At 37.1% G+C, this 24,274-nt stretch overlaps 1 protein-coding gene across 3 annotated transcripts in view; it reads right to left on the minus strand.

Annotated features, from left to right (window-relative positions):
• The window catches only part of NECTIN3 (nectin cell adhesion molecule 3), a 62,985-nt gene that overhangs the window by 22,209 nt on the left and 16,502 nt on the right, over positions 1-24,274 (minus strand). For all 3 annotated transcript variants that reach the window (XM_084306045.1, XM_084306046.1, XM_084306044.1), the window contains exons 2-5: positions 15,487-15,825; positions 9,198-9,494; positions 7,186-7,303; positions 4,302-4,453 (exon numbers count right to left, since the gene is read on the minus strand). In XM_084306045.1, the coding sequence (XP_084162171.1) occupies positions 4,302-4,453; positions 7,186-7,303; positions 9,198-9,494; positions 15,487-15,825 (906 nt within the window). The remainder of the gene's footprint in view (positions 1-4,301; positions 4,454-7,185; positions 7,304-9,197; positions 9,495-15,486; positions 15,826-24,274) is intronic.

A 24,274-nucleotide genomic window follows, 5' to 3' on the forward strand; every position in this document is an offset into this window, starting at 1 on the left:
CAACTAGTGGGTAATGACAATGTGTTACCCTCTCCCTAGTCCCATATACACAGCTTTACATCAGATTAGGATACAAGATTTCCCTTGGGTTATCTTCAGTTTGTTTCCCCTTCCCAATTTGGAAAAGATAGATTCAAAGATGATGTGAGACTGGCCTCAAAACAAGTAACCATTTCTTCAATCGGACTCAATCATTCATTCTTCAAGGTTAAACATACTTGTGTAGTTTCAACATGGGGTTTCCAGAGAAAATGGAACATTTTGCCTTTTCCATAGTACACAGGAAAAGCCTGCCATTACGAACATTACCTGAATACCCCTTGCAGGTTGGAAGTTAAGACCTGTCTGGACACCTATCTGTGCAACCTGCCCTTTGGCAAAGGGTTTGTACCCAATGATCTGTCAATCTGTGATATTCAGAAACAATGTTTTAAGTCCGAAGTCTGTTATATCAGATTGCATAAAAGTTCGGTTAGAGAAGAGGTTCTTGAGATATTCCATGTAAGAGAACAAGAAGTTCATGATTTCCAGTTAACAATGCATTTCAGTTCTGTCTGAGGAATTAAGAGCAACGAATTCACTAGTCTTCATTCCACATTAGTGGAATCAGGCAGGATCAGTGCCACATCTTCATGCAGTGTGCCAGTGACTACCTTAGTCTCTATCTGCTATGGTGGTGTTTGTTATCTGCCTGCTGTTGTGAACACAACTCTAAATGTGTTGGTAAACTCTTCCCACTTTTAAATATTTATTTTTACAGAATATAAGAGTATTTGTATTCATAACACTCCCTCAAAGAAGAGGTGTATATAGGAAGAAAGAAGTAAGAACAATGAACAAGCTCTGTTATGTTAATCCTTATAATATCCATCTTAAAACAAGGCAGCTCTGAATTTACCAGTTGGATCATCTTAGAACTTCTAGGATTGCTGGCTAACCCAGTCCAGCTTGACTTTCAACAAAAACAGTCTTGGCTGAAGGCAGAGATGACGACAAAGGAAGCAAATATGATTCTATATCAATGGAAGTCTCACAGGTCACTTCTCTCTCCCAGGTATAGAAGAACAAGGCCACAGCAGAGAAAGTAAGGCAGCAGAGAGCCAGGACAACACAGAATTTGATTCCTTGTGTAAACCACTGAACAAATCTGTATTACAAGGTTTGTCTGCCTGGCAAATCCAGCTGACAGGTAGTTTTGGAGACCTTCAACACTTGGAACACCTCTCAGGAGATTCAGATGTGATCTTCATGTAGTTCAGAAAGTAACTTGACATCACCGATTAAGATATCTGTGCCTCTAAACAGTTATTACAAAACCTGTAGCTTTAACATTTTACTATTTCCCTATCCATCTAAAGACTTACTACTAACTTGAACTAAAACTTGGTCAATCATTTAATCCCTGTCAACTACTGTTATAGCTACCCATTTGACTTGGAGTATTAAGATAATTAAGATGAAGGTCAAAAGGAAAACAGGATTTTAGACTACCTTTTTTGGTCTCAACACATATTAGCATTATACTTTTGATCAGGTTTTACTGCAATCCTGACACATTTCAAAGTAGCTACTTATTTTCCGAAGGATTTAAATAGCTTTACAGCTATCAACACCATGACTCGCCAGTAATGCTGGCTTCCTAAGTTTTCTTAGACAAGTTTGTAATTAAGATTTAGAAGATGGTGTGATCACATAGCTTGCCTGCTAGTTTCCAAATTTCATGTAATATTTTTGCATAATATTTTAAGTAAGTTTTTGTGAAGTGGGAGACAGCTAAAATACAAAAATAAACTAATGAAATCATTGCTGTAGTCTTAGATGGTTTGAGTAAGATGGATAACACTCACAGGAGTACCATGTTCACCATTACTAGACAATACCTGATCAGTTAAGTTGAGAATAAAGTTGCTAAGCAGTTTAAGTTTACTATTTGCCTTACTTCCTTATACTCTTAGCATCAGTCTGTTCCTTTTAGAGGAGACAAAATTGTAATTATGAAAAATGGATGTTTCATATTCATTTACCTGTTCTACACCATTTTAAGTAGATGTCATTTATTTAATGAGACAGTCAACACTGAACAGCTATAGCCTTAGAGTCACAGTTAAATGGGTTTTTTAATGGGTTTAATATTAATTTCTGAAAACAATACAGGTGCTATACTTTGTGAATGCCTCAACTCACTTCAATCACGTTTCCCATATACTGGCATTTAACAGTGCTTTTTATCAGTTTGTTACTCTACATAGCTTAAGGAAAACTGCCAAGTGCTAGATACTTGGTATTAAACTGATGTGTATGACTCACACAAGCACTAGTTGCACTGGTGTGGTGCCAGATTGTCTCAAAGTCACCCATATTTTCTTAGATGTTCATGATGATATACACACACCAAGATTAACATGATGAAGCTTTCAAAACAAAAGTTGATTTCAACTGATAAGCTGTTATCATCTATTCCTTTAACTTGTAGAGCCATAGCCCTTTATGGTCTATCTAGCTACAGTTCAGTTTTGGTTCTCCCTAAGAACAGCTAAGTATTTGCAATAAAGTTACTCCAACAAAATAAAGTTATTGAACCAAGATGAAAAGCATGCATACCAACAACATCCATAAATCCACATCAGAAATTACCGCATCTTCATCATCTTTGCTGCAAACTAGTCTAAAGTTACATTTTATTTACCATATGCTAGAACATAAGCTTTCAACAGGCACGTATTTCTACTTTTTCAAAAACTCAATCATTTTATGAAACCTTGGGAATTCAGGCCCATTTTAGTCTGTTAGCAAAGGCTGCAAACGTAATTTGAATGATAGCCTTACATTTTCATGCATAACTATCATACGACTGACAGCAAATCATATTCACAGAACTGACAACCTCAAGAATCATTGATTTGAAATAACCTTCTTTAAGGTTAAAACAGGGCTGAGGACATACCTAAACTTCAGAAACACAGTAAGTATTTGAATGTTACACACGAGAAGAAGATTTCACCAGAATTAATGATGCTTTTCTAGTTTTTGTCTGACTCACTACTTCTTACAGTGTAACTGTCTTTATTTGCTTTCAGACCATTACACACCTGTGAGTTAAACTTTATATAACTTTAATTCTGTTTACAACTAATTCTACTGCTTCATAGTATTTAAAAGTTTCCAGTACACTAACTCATTAGATACTTAATTGGAACATACTGGTTTTCTGCAACAGCTCTCAGCATAGTTATGTCGCTATGAGGAAATGAAACCATCCCTTCTGTGCATACAGGTATCTACCAAATAGGAATTGTGATTGACACAGCTTTAAGCATCCCTGCAGTTTCAGTCTTAAGTTTCCATTCTCATATCCATCTGACTTTCCTACTTAGTTTTACATGTAGGTGTCTTCAGAGTAAGATCACAGGATTGCTTTCATGTATCATGGAACTGGTCAACTTGCACTCTGATGCTATTCTATATTGTAGAACTAACATCAAATTATTGAACAACTTGAAAGACCACACAAGAGAATGAACATTAATTTGTGTCTTAGATCCTTGGGAAGTAGTGCTGTATTAGCACTTGATGATTTAGCTAGGTAGTAGTTAATTTAGGCAGTCTCTCATGGAAATCTGGAGAGTTGTTTTCTTTAAACATTTGTACAACAGTATTCACGTACACCCTGCTATATTAGTTTTATTTCTCAACAGAACTATCATGGTAAAACATTATTATATAGATGCACAGATGTTTTCCAACAGCACAGGTGCTAAACAGATGCACAAGTTTGCCATACTATACAGAGCTCATCAAATAGATGTTCTGTATGAGGTACTTAACTTTATGATTATTGGATACCTGTAGCCTGAGAAAAGCAAACAACCAGTTAAGGCACTGCAATGAACACATAACTTAAACTTCCTCGAAGGAGATCTCTGACTTTGCTAAAGCTGGTCACTCCTCTCCCACTAATAACTGTTGTTTTGATTATTATATACAAGGTACTGTTGGTTGTAGTACACCTTGCCAAAACAGGTTAAGATTGGCAAAACAAAGTTCACCTACCAAGAAGTAGGTAGCACTTTCAAAAGCTCTATGGAGACAACCTCAACCACAATAACTTGTGCTGTATGCTGCCATTATGAAGAGTCAGTTTATTCCCAAGTTTTGCTGCAGGTGTTCACTCTGTATTTCTACTTCACTTCCATACTATGGAAAGGCTCATTCCATGCATCAGCTGGCTCTTCAGTTGGCTATTTCAACTACTGACAGAAGTCAGAGTTAACATACTGATGTTGCCAAGATATAAGACTTACCTGATATGTAGATAGTCTTCTGGTCAGTTCTCTGACCAAGTGCATTAGTCACCTTACAGATGTAAGTCCCAGTGTAGTTGTAAGTCAATGGGCTGGTGAACTGCAGCGTGTTGTTGACAGACAGCAGTCCTTCAGGCCATTGTCCATCCAACCTAAAATGAAACAGTTGGCCATACCTGAGCTGCGAATCTTCAAGACTGAATTATTAATTTAACTGGGTTAAATACTATACAAAGTAGGCTAAAGTGAACTTGCACTGAACACTGATTCTCAATAGGCCTTCACTGGATGTTCTCAGTCTGTAACTGAATACTTAGGATTTCAAGTTCTGCGTCAAATCCTTTAAGCATCCAATCTGCTGGCAATAGTAAAACATCTATTAACACTGCTCGAATTAAGTTTCTTCAAGTTCTTTTTGAGATTGTTTTTTTTTTTTTTATCCAAATCAAGTTGTGAAGACTATTAGTTCAACAAGGTGAACTTAAATTACTGTCAGGATTATCTGACTATCTTCCAGACAGTTCAGCTGTCACAAATAATATTTCTGGCAGTGCAAGATGAAGTTACAGGATAATTTCATTAGCATTTGTCAGCAGGAGTTCAAGCAGTTTCTTACCCCTCAACCTGTCTTTTCTTACCACCACCCCCGAACTTTCCCTTCTAAATTACAGCTCTGTAACTGGATTTGATGCTTAGCAATGCAATTAGGGAAACTACTAATTATAAAAAAAATTGTTCCCAACCTTTTCTAAACCTACTACTTACCTGAAACATTTTGTACATGGTAGCAGTAACAACTGTGTAAGGACAATACAAAGGAAAGAGCAGAGGAACTGGAACTGTTTTAACACAGCTGCCAACTACATACTGAAACACCCGTATGGTTTAATGCCTATACCACCACATTTTATTTTGCTTTCATCTAGTGATCTGTTAGAAGCTAACAAGGACTAACTTAATATTCAAACAGGTGATCACCAGGTCTCCATACCACGGAAGCAGATGGTATTTGCTAAATATTAAGTTGTATCAAAACACAAGAGCCACTCCAACACTACACTAGATATTCCATCAGCTTTAGAGCCTTCCTTAACTTCCTTGATGATTACTGCCCATAACTGCTGGACATCAGCCATATGAAGCTGATAAACAAATGATTCACCTTATACTTATAATACCAGCGATGTATTTCAAATAAGATTATAGAACAGTCTTTGAAAGTTACATTGTAATGTTTACATTTCCATATAAACAGCAGTTTTAAATCTTGGTAAACAAGAGCATTTTACAATCCTAGGAAGTACAGTCCAGTTCCAACAGATAGAGCTTCTAGAACTACTACAACAGAAAAAGAATGGTTATCATTTTTAAGCCAGTAAGATATTCAAACTGTGTACTATTATCTCAATATTCTTTCCTTCTTTCACATGGACTTCCTCTCCTCCCCTCATAGTTCCTCATTCATCAGTATTATAACTGCTTGAGTGGATTTTGTTTAAGCAAAGAGGTACACCCACTTGACTCCAGAAGGTTAAACTTCTCTTGTAAAATTTGGTTCACATGAGCCTTAGGAAGTTCAATAGTGACGTCCAAAGCTTCCAGTGTTTAAGCATTGGGTGTATTTTTACTGAAGTTAGAATTGTATTGATTAGTTCCCATATACATCTCAAGCTCAAATAAAAGTGAGAGGCTGTAGTTCAACTGAATAAATCAGCTGTATTGCTTTTTTTTATAACCTGGCATATTTCTTTAAACACAAATTTCTTTGTCATCATTTCCACCACACTAAATTTCAAATTAAGTAATGGAATGGCAGATTACTGTAGCATATAGGTAAAACATATATTTTCGTTTTCCTGTTTTAGGTGTAACCCTACCATTACCTTTAGTGTTACCTGCAATACTGACTTAAGATTCCTATGCCTGCATCTAGGATGGAGTTGTTATAGCAATGTTTTGGTTTCCTGTCAGACTGCCATCCAGTAGTTCTCATCTTATCAATACCACATTTTCAAACCATGTTATGAGTGCTCCTGTAGGCTACTATAACTACCATTGGGCAAGCAGGAAAATGGATTACAACTTTAGACCAGTAAGTGTTCCTGTGATTTTACCTACAAGGTCACTGTGATGTTGTGACTTACAAATTCATAACGCTGAAATTAATAACCAAAGTTATTCCCTTGGTGCCAGCAGTGGTACCACATCAACTTAAAGTAGCTGGCTTTATTTTATTTTCATAGTACAGATTGATTTGTTTGTTTTTGTCATCTTGTGTCTCTTGCCCCACATACATACGTGACTTCAAAAAGCTACACAGAAAGTTTCAGAGTAGAGCCATCCAATCCTTACATTCATGTAATGAAGCTGTTATTTAAGAATTTCTATGCAACTTTATTTACTCATTTGAGACATTCAAAGCCTAGTTTACATTAAGCTGAACACTGCTTGAAAAACATAAAAAGTTGCATAATTCAGTAAGTAGGAGTTGCCATCTCAACTGTAGTTTACAGATTTTAAAAAGCAGATATTGTCAAGTGTCTATAATCTTGAAGTAATAATAGAACACAACTAATGACGTAATTGGATCCCTACTAGATGTATCATGCTTTGTATTATACTGCAACATAGTTTATTCTCAAGCACTCATAAGATAAAATCTTTCAAAGTTAATGATAAACTGTTCCAGGCTGGTAAACTTAAAAGATATCTACCCACTGATATTCATACATAAGCCTCTTGTACTCCCTTTTTAAAAGAGACTTGGTAAGACCATTACATCTCAATAGAAGTCACATAAAAAAATCCACGAAGAAAGAAAGTTATTAACTAGGATTTTATACCACCACTATTACGTGGCATGGCCCTTTTTAGAAATATTTACCTGGTCCACATCAATTCCATAGGTAATGGATTTGCATCAGCATTACACCTGAGCTGAACATTCTCTCTTCCGATGAACCAGTTTCCATCATAGCCAGTTACTGAAACTTCTGGGGCATCTGCCAAAAGGTGAAACCCATCAATAACCACAGTATTTTCTTTAAACAAGCTCTGCGTATCAATCGGTTTGGTGCAGAAGGTAGTGGTGTTAGTTTTTAAATAAAAAAAGCAGAAACAAACAGTTCCGAGCTATAGCACGATATGCAGCAGTAAATAAAATGGCAAACAGTTGTTAGAACTGGTCCAACTGTCCCACTTCATTTTCCATGAACAGCATTTGAATGCTGTCAAAGAACTTCAGAAGAGAAGAATCAGTTTAATATTCTGTGTTAATTTACAGCTAGTTCTCACTAACAAGATACAGGTAAGAGAGATCAGAATAGTGTTTTGAGAAGCAAAGTGAAGTAATTAAGAAACCAGTAAGGTCACAGATGCTAACTGAAAAGGTTAGCAGTCAGCCACTGGCATTGTGTTGTGGCAGGATGTTATTATGGCTCTGAAGAGCAAGAAGGCCGCTTCAGATTAGTGAGAGACCTATCTGAAATATTCAGAAAACACTGTGAAGAACCACCACTAGGACTATGTATAGTTGGTATAAGCTCCTACAGCCAAGGCATGGGAATATTCCCAACAGCTGTGAGTAGAAATGAAGAATCAAAACCAGAAGAAAAAGAATTAGATGCTCTGCTCACTTGCTGCTGTGTTGCTTAGTATACAATAGTGTTACAAGTTCTGAAACATGACCTAGCACTGCATCTCATGTATTTTAGTATCAACCTGACTAATTTTCAAATATATAACTTGAGTCTCATTCAGTGTCAGAAGCAGAGGGAACGAGACATCTATAACTTCAATACTGAAAAGAGAAACCAGTACTGATAACTGTTTAGTACCCAAATAACTGATTTCTCAATTGTGCTAAGAGAAGTTTGTACATATTTGGCAAAAACCAAATGTTGATCCTTTAGAAATTCAGAAGTATTAATCTTTCAAGTATTAATGTTCACATGCAGCTAAGTTGTCTTAAGTCCTAACCAGCATCATTTCCAAAAGGAGAGAAATGAAGAACAGCTCCAAAGGCCATCTCAGTTCAAAGTAGTATGCTTAGGTGAACTAAGCTTCACTAAACAGTGAGAGTAACAAATCCACAACAGGTTTTCACCATACTAAAATAGTAAGGTCTGCTTTTTCTATGCATTCTATTTCTTGTAATTGAATTGACAAGCTTTTGTGATTTAGGAACTTTAAAGCATCACAAAGCTGAAACAAAAGACTATCAAAGGAAGAAATTGAACATGGCTCATCTTGGTCACACATTCATTGCTTAACAAAATACTGATCACATACCTGAAGCTTACTTGCCCTAACATGTTTTTATCAAAGAAGTTATAAGCCATCTTGCTTCATATTCAGGTGTTTTCAAGATACAAGTTCATTAAACAAGCCTGGTACACAAGTTTGAGTTGTATGATCAGCAACTGTTAACACTGCATATTATATTTACATTTCATTATGCAAATAATGAAATGGAAAAAGCTTAACATCTAATTTGAAAGTAACTTAATCCCCATAAGCCATACTTTCCATTTTTTCCATTTGTCTTCAAAAACACAAATCCTCATTAGAACTCTTTTTAATACTACTGAAATCATAGGACTCCAAATAGTTTATAGATCAACTTAGTTTTGTCTGTAATCTTTGTTATATTAAATATAAACATGGATAGTAAGTTCACCCATGAGTCAGTATCCAAAACAAATAGTGGAAACATTGATGAGACTTATTTAAAATTAAAACAGACTCTGGACTCCTACTCTTTGCTGATCTACCTATTGTCACATTGTTTTCTTCAGTTTTCTTTTTTCTGTAGCTGTAAATGCTCTTCTCCCTGTGGAAGGTACGCATTGATAAAGAATGCAGTCATAATAAATAAATACCCTGCAGTATACTTACACTGTATATCCAACACATGAGAGTATCTTATCTCCTTTTCCAAAGCTGGGTGCTTCACAATACAAGTTATACGTCTTCCTCTTGCAAATCGTGTAGGGACAATATTATACTGACTTACAACTGTCACTGTTTCATTTGGAAACAAAGTAGAGCTGGATTCCATTTCACCAAGACCTCCTTCCCAGTCGATCTCTGCAGCAGGTTTTCCAGTGGCTGCTGTACAAATTGCTGCTGTTGTTTGATTTGCACCATCTATTAAAGGGTTTGGTCCTTTTGTTAAGCTCACAACAGGTTCAACTAGGGAAGGGATAAAATTAAGTTTAATCAACAACATTTTCAAAAGTGTCTGTATATAGAAGAATTAAGCAGACATCTAAACCATTTGAAAAGCCCATGCCAATCAGTTATCCTGGCAACAAATAACGTGAGCTACTAAGGGTGAAAGCTGTACACTGGAGTTTAAGGTTTTTCACTCACTGTGTTTAGTGTGCTGACAGTGAATTCACAGAATCACAGAATTTCTAGGTTGGAAGAGACCTCAAGATCATCGAGTCCAACCATCTTGAAACACGCTAGAACGAATTAATTTTGTGCCTTCATTTTCTCATAGGTCATACTGAGAAACCACTAAAAAAATCTCTTTACTGGTTCTCCACAGACAACTGATTTCTCCATTTTTCTTGTCTAGCTATAAACACTTTTAACTTAATTTATTATTACAAGTGTTATCTTAAAACAAAACAAACAACAACAAAAAAAAAATTCCTGAGAGGTTAGGTTCAAAACATCACCTACAGTGCTTCATTTCCAGTGTCTGACAGATTAGTATATTAGATTGAGAATATGCTGTTAATTTATAGAATGCTAGGGTTCTGCTTCACTTTGAAGTTTTGTACTTAAGCTATGAATCTATACTGCCAGTTCCTATCATTTTAAAGTTAGTGCTCTGGGGTTATAAAACTGACTTAAGAGTTTCAGCTTCATTCAATTGGTCATTGCAACAATACAGACGGATTCCAAGCTAAAAAAAAGCAGTAAGGAATTAGCTTTAATTATCATTTTAACATATGTATATACACAATCATTATGTTAATTATAAACAAAAATATACATGTACAACAACTTATGCATTGAAGTTAAATGAAAAGTTTCCATCTATGTAAAATACATGGAGACATAAATTTGAGATATGGAATGTCAATAGCTATAAATGTAAAAAAAAAAAAAAAAAAAAAACTTGACCCCAATACCTTTGGCAACACGAAGAAAATTCTACTTGAAGAACCTAACTTCCTTTTAAGCCTATTGCTTACCCCCAGGTTTAGAGCATGCTTGTTTCTCAAGGTTAGGTTCGTTATGCACAGACCACTGCATTCTGTAAAGCCTTTAAAAAGGACTCCTTCCTGTTTCAGTAGTCTCTTCCAGCCCCATGAGACTCATCCACCAGTTACTGCCTAAGTCAGCCAGACCATCTGCTGTTTCTGACGCAAACTAAGATTTTGGTGTTTCGGATGGTCTGTTTCAATATCCAATACTGGAACATATGGGTTTCCCTGTAGCATACTAGCTTATTTCAAAACCCTTGTCTTGTGATGCAATTAAGCTATCTGAGCCCTCTGAAGTGAAGCCATCAGTATGTACTACAATGCTTCGCAGTCTACCGCAATGGACCAGCCTTCAATAACAGGCCACTGGCAACTCTTGCCACTTGCATATTTTAATATCCTTTAAGAACAGCAGTGAATTAGACCTCTGCTTCTTACAAAAAAGCTAGCCTGCATGTTTTAAAACACGACAGAACGGAGTTCACAAGACCTCCCAAGATACTTCTCCAAATAACAATACCTGTAAGAGGCAACTAACACATTATAAAAATTAACTCACTCTAGCTGAAATAATCAGTTTGTCTGCCTTTCGCTCACTCTATACCACTCTTCAGTCACTGAATTTGGTTTATATGTTCAATTACATTAAAAAGAAAGGCAACTATTCAATAGAAAACCATATAAAAATCTATTCTCTCCTATGCTTAAGATATATCTGGTGCTTGAAGAATATACCTCCTAAGTTCAAAGTTAGGTGTTTTGGGGACGAAACATTTAGAACGAATTGCTTCCTGCCATTTTTCTGAATGCCTACCCCTTTGTGATTTGTTAGTGACCCTACCATAAATAAGCCAACAGCAGGGTTATTCCATAAAGTCCTACATTTACTGTTTTCCATTTGAACCATCTACAACAGAGCATCATCTTTCAGAGTTTGATACTGTATACTCCAACACTACCAACAAATGAAGCGTTCTGTAACAAGCCTGGATATTCAAACTGATGTGTATACAAAACATCCCATTGTCTGAAATAGCTTTCAAAACCTAGCATACATAACTGGACATTTTTACAGTTTTACTATTTGGCAAACATTTTCATTTCCGTGATTTTACTTAAGCATTACTCCCTCATTCTCCCCAAACAAACCTCTTCAATAGCTTTTGTAGAGGCTTTATCAGCAGCATTACTGAAACTCAGAAGTAAACACCCAAAGTTACACTTTGGTCTCATAAGCATAAGGATACTTACTTCTGTTGTACCACCCACTAACCTCCCCAATCTCCAAGATTTCCATCACTACAAAGAGATGCAAGCAACTTAGCAGCTAGCATTAGCTTTTCAGATCAGAACTTCCAGAGGTATTTTGAGCTAGAAGTAAAACCTTCATATATTTTCTTTGAACTTTCCTCAAAGATACCAATACACAGCTCCCAAGTTGTCCCCTCTACCCATTTATGAGAGAACACAAGGCTCAATTACAAGTTTTAACAAGCATAATTGGAATCTCCAGATCCAAAAGAGACTACTCAGTATGCTGTTTCACTGACCATGCTTGTTAAAAGAAGTTGTCTTCAAATATTAGGTGCCAGAATTTAGGGTATGTGCTTGTTTTAAAAGCTTAGTTTCTCCTCATTTTTATCGTCAATTGAAAGAAGTTAATTTAACACGCTCAAGTAACATCCAATATTTGTGAGGTGGCCCAGCTTCAGTTGATCATTAGTCTGACATTCATCAGAACAACACCAACTTCTACTATTCACGAACTATTCAACTACGTGAAACACCCATTTCTAGGCTAGAGTGTTTTAGTGCTTTAGTGTTTTATACTTAATATTTAGGCTTCCACTATCACATCTTCTTATAAATCATGGTTCCTGGACTACAACCAACTAAAAGATAACCAAATAACCACCTAACTTACTTTTATATCCTTCACAATTGCTTTGTCCCAGCAACAGACAACTGAATACTTATTCTATAACTTTTCTGGTTGTTTTATTCATGGATTAAGGAAGATATATTTTGAATGAATCCTTACTCACAAGTGTTTGGTATCATTGCCCAACCCTGCATTTCACTGAAAGTTTTTTTCCTCCAGTATAGCTTTTGTATGCACAAGCAGCAGTCCACTTTTGCCCCAGGACCGTTAAGTGTGCGCTACATGAGTACAGAAATGGCATTCCTTTCATCGCTCAGTGCTAACAGCAAAGAGGGTATGACATGGAATAGATTAGGATAACATCACAGAAGCTGCTTCAACGATCAGTTAAAACATTACATCCCAATCAAATGAAAACAATGTTGCTGGGTAAAATGGAACCACCACTCCTACAAATATCCAAAAGCAGAACAGGTCTGCTTCCTCAGTGTAAGAGTGGAAGGACAGTGGCAGCTTCTCCCAACCCCCGTGAATAATCAGGAAAATAGGTAATAACAGAACAGCGTTTTGACATTCTTATTTTTGGCCCTAGTTTACCAAGTTAAGTTTGAAAACAGTGTTTTGGACAAGATTAGTATACCTGTTTGACCCAAAAAGCATTTGCATTTCTTCATCATCCTAGCCTCTACTTCTAAATGTGCACTTCTTAACGTGACATGAAATACTAAGGTAAGCAAACTGTGACTAGTAAAGTCAGCACATGTGGTAACTCTTTAAACTTAGAATGCAAGATATGTCCTAAAATACCATCAATATCCTGTGGTAAAACATGACATTTTATATATTTTTTTCCCTCCATTTGTTTTCTGTGTCTCTTCTATACAGCATACAAGCACGTTCTACACCATGGAGTTCAATGTACTTACATGTACCAAACTATGCATATTAAGGCAACTGCTTGCTAAATAGATACCGAGAGCATAAGAAGGAGACTGATTGGACAGCAAATAAACAGTTTCAGCCCCAGGACATGAACTTTCCTCATTTAAGGGAGAAATTTTTAGAACAAGGGAAAACCACAGTCCAGATAACACTGAATAAGTCACATTAGGTTTTTAGGTTTTGATTGGAGCTATTCCACGCCCTAAGATTAAGCTTGTGGTTGCTGAGCTCAGGCTATGAAAGCTGAACAATTTGTTACACACATATTCTGAAGACCAGTCGGAATAGCATTACTCTCCTACTACTTTTAGTACTTAACTCTAGATGTCAGTGCAGGGACAAGTTCCCAGAAGGGAAAAACACTGAGACTGAGCAAGCCCCACAGCGTTACCCAGCTCTACATGCAAGCCAAGCACCTGCTAACCAGAATGGAAAGGCAAGTTGTTTTAAGAATGACAATTAGAGGAGGAAAAACACCTATAAAGACTGTTTTGTGCCAGGATGCACTAGCACTCTCGTCCCTTCCTACTCCTATCCACTTAGAGAGCTGTACCTAGTCTTTTGTGGTAGAGGTACTACTCTCAAACATGCATATTTGGCACTAACTTTTCAAAGTACGAGATGGATCCTTGCCAAGAACTGGCAAAGTTTTAAAATTCAGAGGTAGGTACCATGTCACTGACAAGCTTACAGCTATCAGCAACTATCTACATCAACTACGAAAAAAACTACTAATGAGGTGACTGTATACCTGCCAGATTACTCCATCTATTCTAACAAACTTTTCATAGTAGATGGCTCAAATGCATTGCAGTGCTATTCTCAAATGCTGAACAAGGATCACACAGGGCATGTATTTGCTTTCCAAGTTCCAGAGTCTCATCATATATTTTTTTTATTATTATTTTTATTTTATTTTTTTTTTTTTTTTACAAACTTAAGATTTGGAAGACATAATGTCCAACTATTAGGAAGGTCTGAAAATATCCCAGAAAGGAGGGCTGACAAGAAAAGATGAGGGATAGCAATGAGAACCTCCCATTGTATACCAATGGGATTGAACCCTAAAGCACAGAGATTTTTAAAGTAGCCATGGTCATTACTGCTTGTAATGCAGATGGAAAAGAGGTGGAAGAAAGAACCACAAGGCCACATACTTTATATCACACAGCACTTCTTTGAAGTTAGTCGTTTCAAATTGCATCAAGTCACTTGCTTTGATGCATTTATTTTGCCCCACCTTGTGGTGAAAAATACAGTTCACATATCACACTAAAGCCATCTAACTTATGTTGTATGGGATTCTACTGTCGTGGAAGAGATCAGAGACCAAGAATATCCTAAAACACATATTTACTTATAAAAATAGAAGGCCAGCTCTACTGAACAAAATAGCACTTACCTACTTGCAGTAGATGCAGAAACAACTGATTTGATTATTTTAAAATAATCAAATATTATCAAGAACAGTTAAGTAATATGCTTTTAAGTTTTAAAGTCGTCATTTCATACTGTACAACTACCCAAGTCAGCCTAGAATTCAGTGCTAGTCCTTCTGATAGCATTCCAATGCAAAACCATCAAGGGGGACAAAAAGTAGTTTAAATAAAATAAAGCGTTTTATTTAAGCTTCACATTATAGCTACCCATATCTAGACAAGGGTTTAAATTACCTCTCTTCCAACAGTACAACAGCAGTTTAGACAGCTCTGCTTTTATACTGCATAGGTAACAGTTTACATCACCAACCCCAAGCAACTACATTAGCTTACCATATTAGCAGCAAAGTCGCAAGGGAATGTAGGCCAAGCAGTGGTTAACACTGCCTTCAAAACCTTCACAGCATGTCCCTAGCATCAGCACGGCCAGGTTTAAGTTCTGAAGACCTATACGAAATGTCTAAAAAGAATTTTTTCCTAAAAAGCATTAGGACAATCAAAGAGTAAGTTCTAAAAAAGCAAGGCTCTAAAGAAGCCTTCTCAATGAAACTGTTAATATCAAGATACCTGTTCTGAACGAGTAGCAAGTATATTCTTGCATTTTCTTCTTTAACCTCCTGGCAACGCAACATCCAAGCCTGCAGAGTCTTGCTACCAAGTTAATGCTATTAATTCTATTTCCTTTCATGAAGATTACTTACCTAGTACTGTTACAGTTATCGATGACTGTGCATTTCCAAGTGGGAATGTAACTGCTTTGCAAATATATTCTCCTGCATCAGAAAAGCTTACATTTTTCAGGACGATTGTTGCATCGGTGAGCGAGTAGTTTTTAAATGACACTCTTCCTTGGTATTTTCCTTGAATAGAAATTCCGTATTCAGGGTGATGAACAGCAATAGTCTCTGAATTTTTACCGTGCATCTTCTCCCACGAAACTTGTGTTATTGTTTCATTTACATCAATTATGCATTTCAGTGCAACCTTCTTCCCCCAAACTGCTGTCACATGTGGATCAACAATTGGTCCAGCTAAGGTACCTAAAAACAAAGCAATCATTAGTTTGTATACAAAAATGTTACACCTCCAAGACTTCATATTAAGCCTCCTTTTTTAGTCAGCTTGCCTTTTACAAAGAGAAGTCCTACTTCTACTGAGGAACCATATTCTAGCTGTTTCACAGCAAAATACAAACACGTATTGCTCTTACGAAAGACATGCTTTAAGTAGCAGCCAAACTAGATGTAGATCTATAATTCTTCAGAGAACACTAGCATCACTGTGTAATGTCCTACCATGACAACCTGATGATCATGTAACTGGTGTATCCATCTTTTATCAAGTCAACTAGGTATGAGATGACATCTATATCCAGAGCAAGAGGTTAAAAAAAAGACAACTGCAGTTATTTCTGAACTTCAGAAGACTCCTAAGAGACCATTTAGTGCAAAATATATAAGTTAAGCCTTCTACCACTCATAAATTAATTTGCTTTTTAAGTGTCTACAGGTAAAAAGCTGCCCCTTACACTACTTCATCTCCCACATTCACCATCAACCTAAGAAGACAAATTTAGCTTGAATACTCTAGTTTCCAGTGAAGACACACCATCACATAAACTTCCCGCTGAACTATAGCGCTCCCTTCATACTACGTCTTTCCTCTGTATTAAGACAGTAAAAACACAACAGTAGGGATGCTTACCATTCACTTAAGATTCAATTTACTTCTATTCAAGACCTAAAATATTTCCCACAGTAGAAGTCTTATTCTGAGGTCAGCATTTTGCACTACCTCCTTTCAAGGCAGGAAACCCACTAGACAAAGCAGTTTGTACCTGTTAATTAAACCACAAGTTCCCAACTTCTTCTGCCAAACATATGTTCCAGAAACTTCAATCATTCATTCTCCCATTAAACTAACACAATGATAAAAAAAACATCAAGGTCTTAATCCATGCTGTGTTTATTTTTACTGTGCTTAAGTTTTCAAGGTACTATTTCAACTGCTCTAATTTTCTCTTCAGTTGTCGAATTGGTACTTGAGCTGTTACTTAAAGAAGTCACATGGGAACAAAACATGGGTCCAAATTTTTAGTAGCACAGCGTTCACATATATGAAGAGGTCATTCAACTGGAGACATGAACCATATTATTGGTCACAAAGTCTCAAGAGGAAAAAAATGTTTTCAGGAGAAATTCTCTATACAACTTTACATGAATCCCTTGTTGAAAGCTCTGAATTTCCCATCAATTGATTATTCAGTGCTCAATCCATAACTAAGTCAAAGAAGTCACATGAACAAGTGACTTTTTGTACAGAGAAGGGCGACGAAGCTGGTGAGGGATCTGGAGAACAAGTCCTACGAGGAGCTGCTGAGGGAGCTGGGCTTGTTCAGCCTGGAGAAAAGGAGGCTCAGGGGCGACCTTATTGCTCTCTACAGATACCTTAAAGGAGGCTGTAGAGAGGTGGGGGTTGGTCTGTTCTCCCACGTGCCTGGTGACAGGACGAGGGGGAATGGGCTTAAGTTGCGCCAGGGGAGTTTCAGGTTGGATATTAGGAAGAACTTCTTTACCAAAAGGGTTGTGAGGCATTGGAACAGGCTGCCCAGGGAAGTGGTGGAGTCACCATCCCTGGAAGTCTTCAAAAGACGTTTAGATGTAGAGCTTAGGGATATGGTTTAGTGGGGACTGCTAGCGTTAGGTCAGAGGTTGGACTCGATGATCTTGAGGTCTCTTCCAACGTAGAAATTCTGTGAAAATCAGTTTCTGTGAAGTAATTTAAAGATTCAGATAGGAGATTTCATCTGTACAGAACTCCTGACTAACAGCAGTACTATGAAAATACAAAGTACCACAAGTAAATCCAACTAAGGAGAACTTCATACAAAGACAGCTGACAGGCCAGTAGGGGCTGTTAAGGGGAAAAAGGCCAGGAAAATCAAAAAAAAACTCAACAGGTGTAATCAAAGAACACTTGCTAGCCTCTTCACACTTCTGCAACTAGTACACATTGAGACAGACACTCAAAACAAGGCAGCTGTCTAAACACTTGATTAAAGCACGCTGAGTTCTGCCCAAACTTGGGTCTCCACTTGCCATTGCAGTTTACATTTAAGGACAAGTTTGGGTGTTCCTTGGAAACGCTAACTATTGTTTTCTACTTCACATATAAAGAAGGCTCACAAGTTTTATTTCTGTGACACATCTCCAATTATACCATGTTGCGTGTTTCACAGTGTTCACAATGTATGTATTCTATGATGTCATGGACTCCACAAAGTGATTTTTGTTCTGGAAGCACCAATTCAGAATGTCAGGCCTATACAAAGTCTCCATCTGCACCAAACATAGAAAGATCAGCTGTATTAAGTGCAACCAGCTACTACTAAGTACAGAAAAGCCCTGCCATCTGACACAACAGCAGCTTGGATTTCTGGGAAGGCAAACTGAATAGGGAAATCATTCTGCTTTGCAGCACACCAAGTAATTTGTTTCCTTTTAAATTACATCTTAGCTTTTTAAGAGTCCAATTGCAATAGTTACAGGCATTAGCTACATGAAGATGACGGAAGCACATTGAAAAAAAATCATTACTGAACTAACAATTATTCCTGTTTTCTTCAGTTGTGAGAAATCTGATCTTTTTCACTATGGAATACATTTAACAGCTCATTTGTGCTTTGAGACCATTGTGTTATTTCTTACATGGACTGCATGGATATTTTCAGCAGTCCAACTTCACTGCTACTTTTAAAGATGTACAAGCTGGAGCAAAGAGGCCTCAAATACACCTGCTTGCAGCTATGTAACATTCACCAGCTACATTTTGTTTTTCATTTACCTTTGACAATACAGGAAATAGAGCTAACAGAACATTAAACCAAGTTTTACAAATGTGTCTTTTCTTTGGAATTTGAATGTATCAGAAGACAAGATCGGCTCACCTATGTTAGGCATTTAACTTGCAATTACACATCCTTTGCATGTAAGGAAATGAAAGAGGCAAGGGATGCACAAAGAAAATTTATCTGTTAGCAAAGGATTAGCAGAATGATCCATAGTAATTTTTGGGTAAGTGAATGGTATTGGCTGTGTTTAATACAGACTCTGAAGAGCCTCCCTCAAGTACACAGCAAGGCTTGTGAGAAGTCAGGTAAAACTAGTTGCTTCTCTAAATATTAAAAGGAGTGCAGCTAAATATGTAGTGGGAAAAAAAAGTTTCTGAAGAAGATGCCAGCATCTAGCACAATTAGAAGCAGCAATGTTTAAAAAAGCACTTGTCAACTGCGACCATTAACTTATATCAAGTCTAGGAGCAAACATATGCACTACTTTTCTTTACTATCATACAAAACAAGAAACATCGCAGTTCCAAATGCTTGTATACATTACTCCTAAGTATACAGATTATTATACAGACATTAAAAATGGAAGGTACAGACTCCAGTAAATATAAGCTATTCTTTCCTGACATTTGATCAGTTCAGTACTTTCTCCTCACCCCTCCGGAATTACCTGTGCACCTCACCTTTGCAACTCAGAGCTGTTTTTCCTATCTACACAGCTATAAATTTGGGGGAATTTGTCAATCTTTGTTTTGTCAAAGCAGATAGAAGATTGTTAACTACATGGTGAATATAACTTCAGAAGCACTACTATCCTTAAATATCCTTTCAAACAGCCTGTGAGTAGCAACCAGAGAATTTCATGATTCTGTCAGTGTACACAACAGCCTTCTCAGGAGCTCTTCCAAAAACGCAAACTGCTTGCTGCAGATGTATCTTCCATTATACAGCTGCTATTAACCTTATTGGAGGGTTACTCACTCATTCTTTGTATTTTTTACAACTTTTTCAGCATTGGCATGAAGCTTAAACCATAATTCATCTCTAACCAATCCAAAATAAGCACACATGCAGACAGCATATACTAGGTAGAACTTCAAAAGATCAAAATAATAGTATGAGGCAATCATGGAAAACAAGTTGTCCTGGTTTGGGCTGGGATAATTTTCTTCCAAGTTGCTGATATGATGCTCTATTCTGGATTTAAGACAAAAATAAAGTTCATAGATCTTTCAGTTGTTGCTGAGCATTGTTATTCTTTACAGAATAATTTTGGCTTGATAGGACCTCTGAAAGTCATTTTGTCAACTAAAGCAAAGGCAATTTTGTTCAGTTTGCTCACAACTGTCTGGGCATTTTCAATGTTTCCACTAAGAGAGATTTTACATGAGACACCTGAGATTTTGTTTTTCCAGATTCTCTTTAACATTATGCTCAAGAGTCATCTAATACTGAGTCCTTCCTGTGTATTTCCACACACATTAACAAACACCACAGTGTTCTATCACTGCAGATACAGTTGAAATGAGAATAAGCAACTACACATCTTAAAATCAAATACCAACAGGTAAGACCATTTTGGCCACACAACGTGTTTTCACAACAGGGAATCCTGAGCTGGCCAAAAGGTTCTCTTCCTTTATAAGATGTGGTTCGTTGCAAACCAGCAATCTAAAAACTCTATTTTGCATGATTTTAGGAACATATCTAGGAACTAGTACTGCATGAACAAAGCATAGTTGCACTGAATGTTTTGAACCTACCTATTACTGGAAATGATAAAAGTATTTAATGATCTCGTTAGGCTTCAAGTCCTAGGTCAGAGCAGAGCAAGACAGACAAGCTATGACTGCATAAGATTTGTTGCTCCAAACTAAATAACTCACGTAGGAAAGCAAGACCTAAGTTACTTTGTGGGGAGGATGTTACGTACTGGCAATTCTATACTTCTACCACAGATAGTTTCAAACAATGGTACACTTACCATCTACTTGCCAAGATTAAAATTCTTACAGTAGCTTTTAGAAAGCACTCATGTTTGCAAACATTACATTGTATCACGCAGAACTTCTCCAAAGGCAGTGACTGTGGATGACTTAACTGCAAGTCCATACATCAAACACCTTTCTTCATTTCCTACTTGGTTCCATAAAGCAGTAATGATCCATTCATGATATGGTAGACATATGTTTAATGCTTAGTACTGACAATTAGTAGTGGATAGAAACATGAAATAATAGATTCTGTCCTTGTTATTCAGTAACTTAAAGTTCTGGTCCTCTTCACCTCTACTTGTTGGGGTCTTTATGAATGATGGTATGTCTACACCCTCCTGCCAACAGTACTCACCTTCCCACTATTTCCTCCCCACCCCCAAACCAGAAAAGCTCACATTATTTTCACAATGTGGCTTTAGTCTAGAGAAGCCTTTTCCGAAGCCCATTGTTCTGCAGCTCCTGCAGTTGGTTCCTATTTCCATTTGGTGTCTGAAGGCAAAACCACCTTCCATTACACTTCTTGCTTTTGCAAGAAGTTCTGGTTGTAATGCCACCTCTACGCTAGTACCATCCAGGTCATTAGCCTGAATGCTACCAGAAATTAAACACTTTCTACAACAAAATCTGTTTTATTGAAGTAAGTTGTACCTTGAAAGATCTCTTGAGCTCATGTTCTGATCCAAGGCTTTTTTTTTTTTTTTTTTTTTTACATTTAGCTCTACTTAGCTGAACACACATACTAAGTCAAATTACTACAGTTTGATTAACCTAAGGTAGTGAAGTCATGAGATTTTAGTTCAGTTCTACTGCATACTAACAAGGAACTTGTGTTCACTAAAAGAGCTCAGGCTTGTTGCTGCCTCAAGGATTTCTTCACACTTCTGACTCCCACTGAAGTCACCTGTTTCTCAATTTTAAGTCATTCTAAGGAGGACTGTTTTACACACATTATTGCTTAGGAGAGCACTTCAAACTCTCAGGGGCTCTTATTGTTCCCCTTAAATGTTTCCTGAAGAAATTAAAACAAAGCACAAATAATGAAAGCAGTTTACTGAAGACATCTGAAAGATTCTCATGTTTAAGATGTTATGCTTAAACTATAGAGTTCATTAAATATGAGTAGGCTGCTTTTCCAAATAACCCAGGTAAACGTACCGTAAGCCACGACTTAAAGCCTTTCAAAATTGATTCATCTGCTCTGTTTCAGTTCCTTCTACACCCAGAGAAGACTTCTTAGCAAAAATCACTTAAATAGCTCTTCACTCCATCCTGTAACATTTACATCTCTGTGCTTACTCTGTCCCTCCTAAAGCCTAGTGGAAACAACATCTTCCATTTGCACAACTCTCTGGTTTTAGCCTTCAGCTAGTTGCTATTATTTAAGTACTTGTGGTTGCTGAACTAACTGTTCAAACTATTAAGTTAATGACTAAGCTGATACTCAGAGCTCTCTATTAAAGGAACCAGGAGTCATGAGGACTACTTACTTTGACACAAATATTTCCATTCAAGAGCTTATTTTGCTCAAAGACTATAAGGAATAATAATTAAGTCAAAGCTGTTACAGATCCATCTTTTCTGTTTGCTCGCTTACAAATTACCTAAAGGTAGTTGACACTACCAGGCATCTTCTACTGGTGAGTTACAATAATTACTGAGTTAACACACTGCGAAGTCATACCGAATCCCGTTATCTTTAAATCTTTGAACTTAACTATTATCCTCCAGTTTGGACAGATGTTTTAGAACTCCTTGTCTGTACCAGTCAGCTACAACACCTCTCAGCCTGTTTCATAGACAGCTATGTTAGTTGCATGTAGACACCAACAGTTTCTCCAATTGATGCAGTCCCTCTCTATTTCTAATTTTATGAGCATAGACAACTTAAAAAAAAGCATTCATTTAGTACTCTTGGCTCCACACTTGCTCCAAGATGTCTCAAAATAAAAGAGCATCACAGAGCTAGGGACTTCACTCCGTTGTGGATGCAGGGATGGAAAGGATGAGCAGCTTGTTCTAGTAACTCAGTTGAAATACCTTCTAGGGGAACACGTTTTTTGGCCCTTTGAGTTGACACACCTCTTTCTTCAAATAAACCGTATCTCTTCATCCTTCCAATCTTCTTCTGCATTACCACAGTTGAAATTGAGATCAAATTTCAAGGCCTGGTATTGCAAATACATTTCAGTCCAAGCTAGTTGCATTTGTTTATTTTGAGGTGAAGACTCAAGTTTCACCTTGGTTTAAACAATGAATGTTTTATTTTTAAAATAACATTTACATCGGGCTCTTTAACTCGCCAGTTTTAGACTGCTCCAAGAACCTGATTTGAAACAGCAAGGCACTTAGTATTATCATTTCACTCGTCAGAAAGCACTTCAAAAGAAGAAATCAGAGAAAAATCCCAAAGACTTGCTTTCTGTTGTGTGTTTTTTTTTTTTTTTTTTTTTTATAAACAGAACTCAGGACTATCAAATGTTGCCATGATAACAGAAGCGGCCTGCTGGTAATTCTTAATCAAAATTCTCATTAGTTGAAAAGAGATAGGGTCATGAAAACAGTGACCTCCTCATTGCAGCAAAGCACTCATGCTATGAAAACAGAGTTTAGTCTCCACATGACCAACTTGGTTATTCACTGCAATAAACAAAAGATTTAGAAATCTTTCTTTATGGAATGGTTATACATTTCTAATTACAACAGCAATCCATTTTTGTTATCAAGTATAGAATTGTGGCCTACTTACCAGTCCACCACTAACTAGTAAAGAAAAGGGACCACATGGCCACTTCCTAGCCACTCATTTTGTACTAGCTGTCAACTGTTTCTACAAGAAGATAGAGCCAAACAGCACATGAGTAGGAAAAAAATAAACAATTTTTCCCCCACATCAGCAAGTTACTCAGCTTCTGGGTGTATCCTGCTCCAGTGCTAATGAGAAGAGCTCCAATCAAGAGCTGGGCAGAACAAGCACATCCCATTTTGGTAGCAACAAGTTGCTATGTCAGCACAGCTTCCCACAGCAGAGTTTTAAGGTCAGGCTAAACATCATTACCTCAGACTACTTTCAGCTGGCATCAGGATAAGTATTCTTCTAGCCCTTCCCCCTACTGCATCAGTGCTTATCAGGTACCTTTGAGAGCTCACCCTACAAAATCATCACTTGATTTCTTCCTGACTTATCCTTCAGAGCTGGGTTCTCCCCTGTTAGTCAGTTACAAGTGGCAATGCAACAGAGACAGAAACAGCACAGCCACCCAGTCTGGTGGTATTTTCAGATTTGTTTAGCTAGAGAATGAAATCACTTAAGGACACAACAGAAAGCAACCCTCAAACCACCACTTGAGGCTTTATAAAAATATATTCTTAAATTACTAGGAAGCACTCAGTGTGCGTCTTCAGCAACTGAGAGAACAATCAAATTACTGTCTCAAGCAAAGATCACAACCACGGAACAGAACAGACTCACGTAGCTCAAAATGCTTCAACATCAGCTTCCAATTGTAATCATTAGCCAAGTCCTTAGGAGAAAACTGCACTTAAATCAGAGAGCAAGTATCATAGCATATTCCTCTTCCGTGATCACCTGCCTGGTCACAATCCCCAGCTCAAGCAAAATGCTAGTTTGGCAATCAAATTTTTTGG

Source organism: Netta rufina (genome assembly GCF_964035555.1).
Source record: "Netta rufina genome assembly, chromosome: 1".
Lineage (NCBI taxonomy): Eukaryota > Metazoa > Chordata > Aves > Anseriformes > Anatidae > Netta > Netta rufina.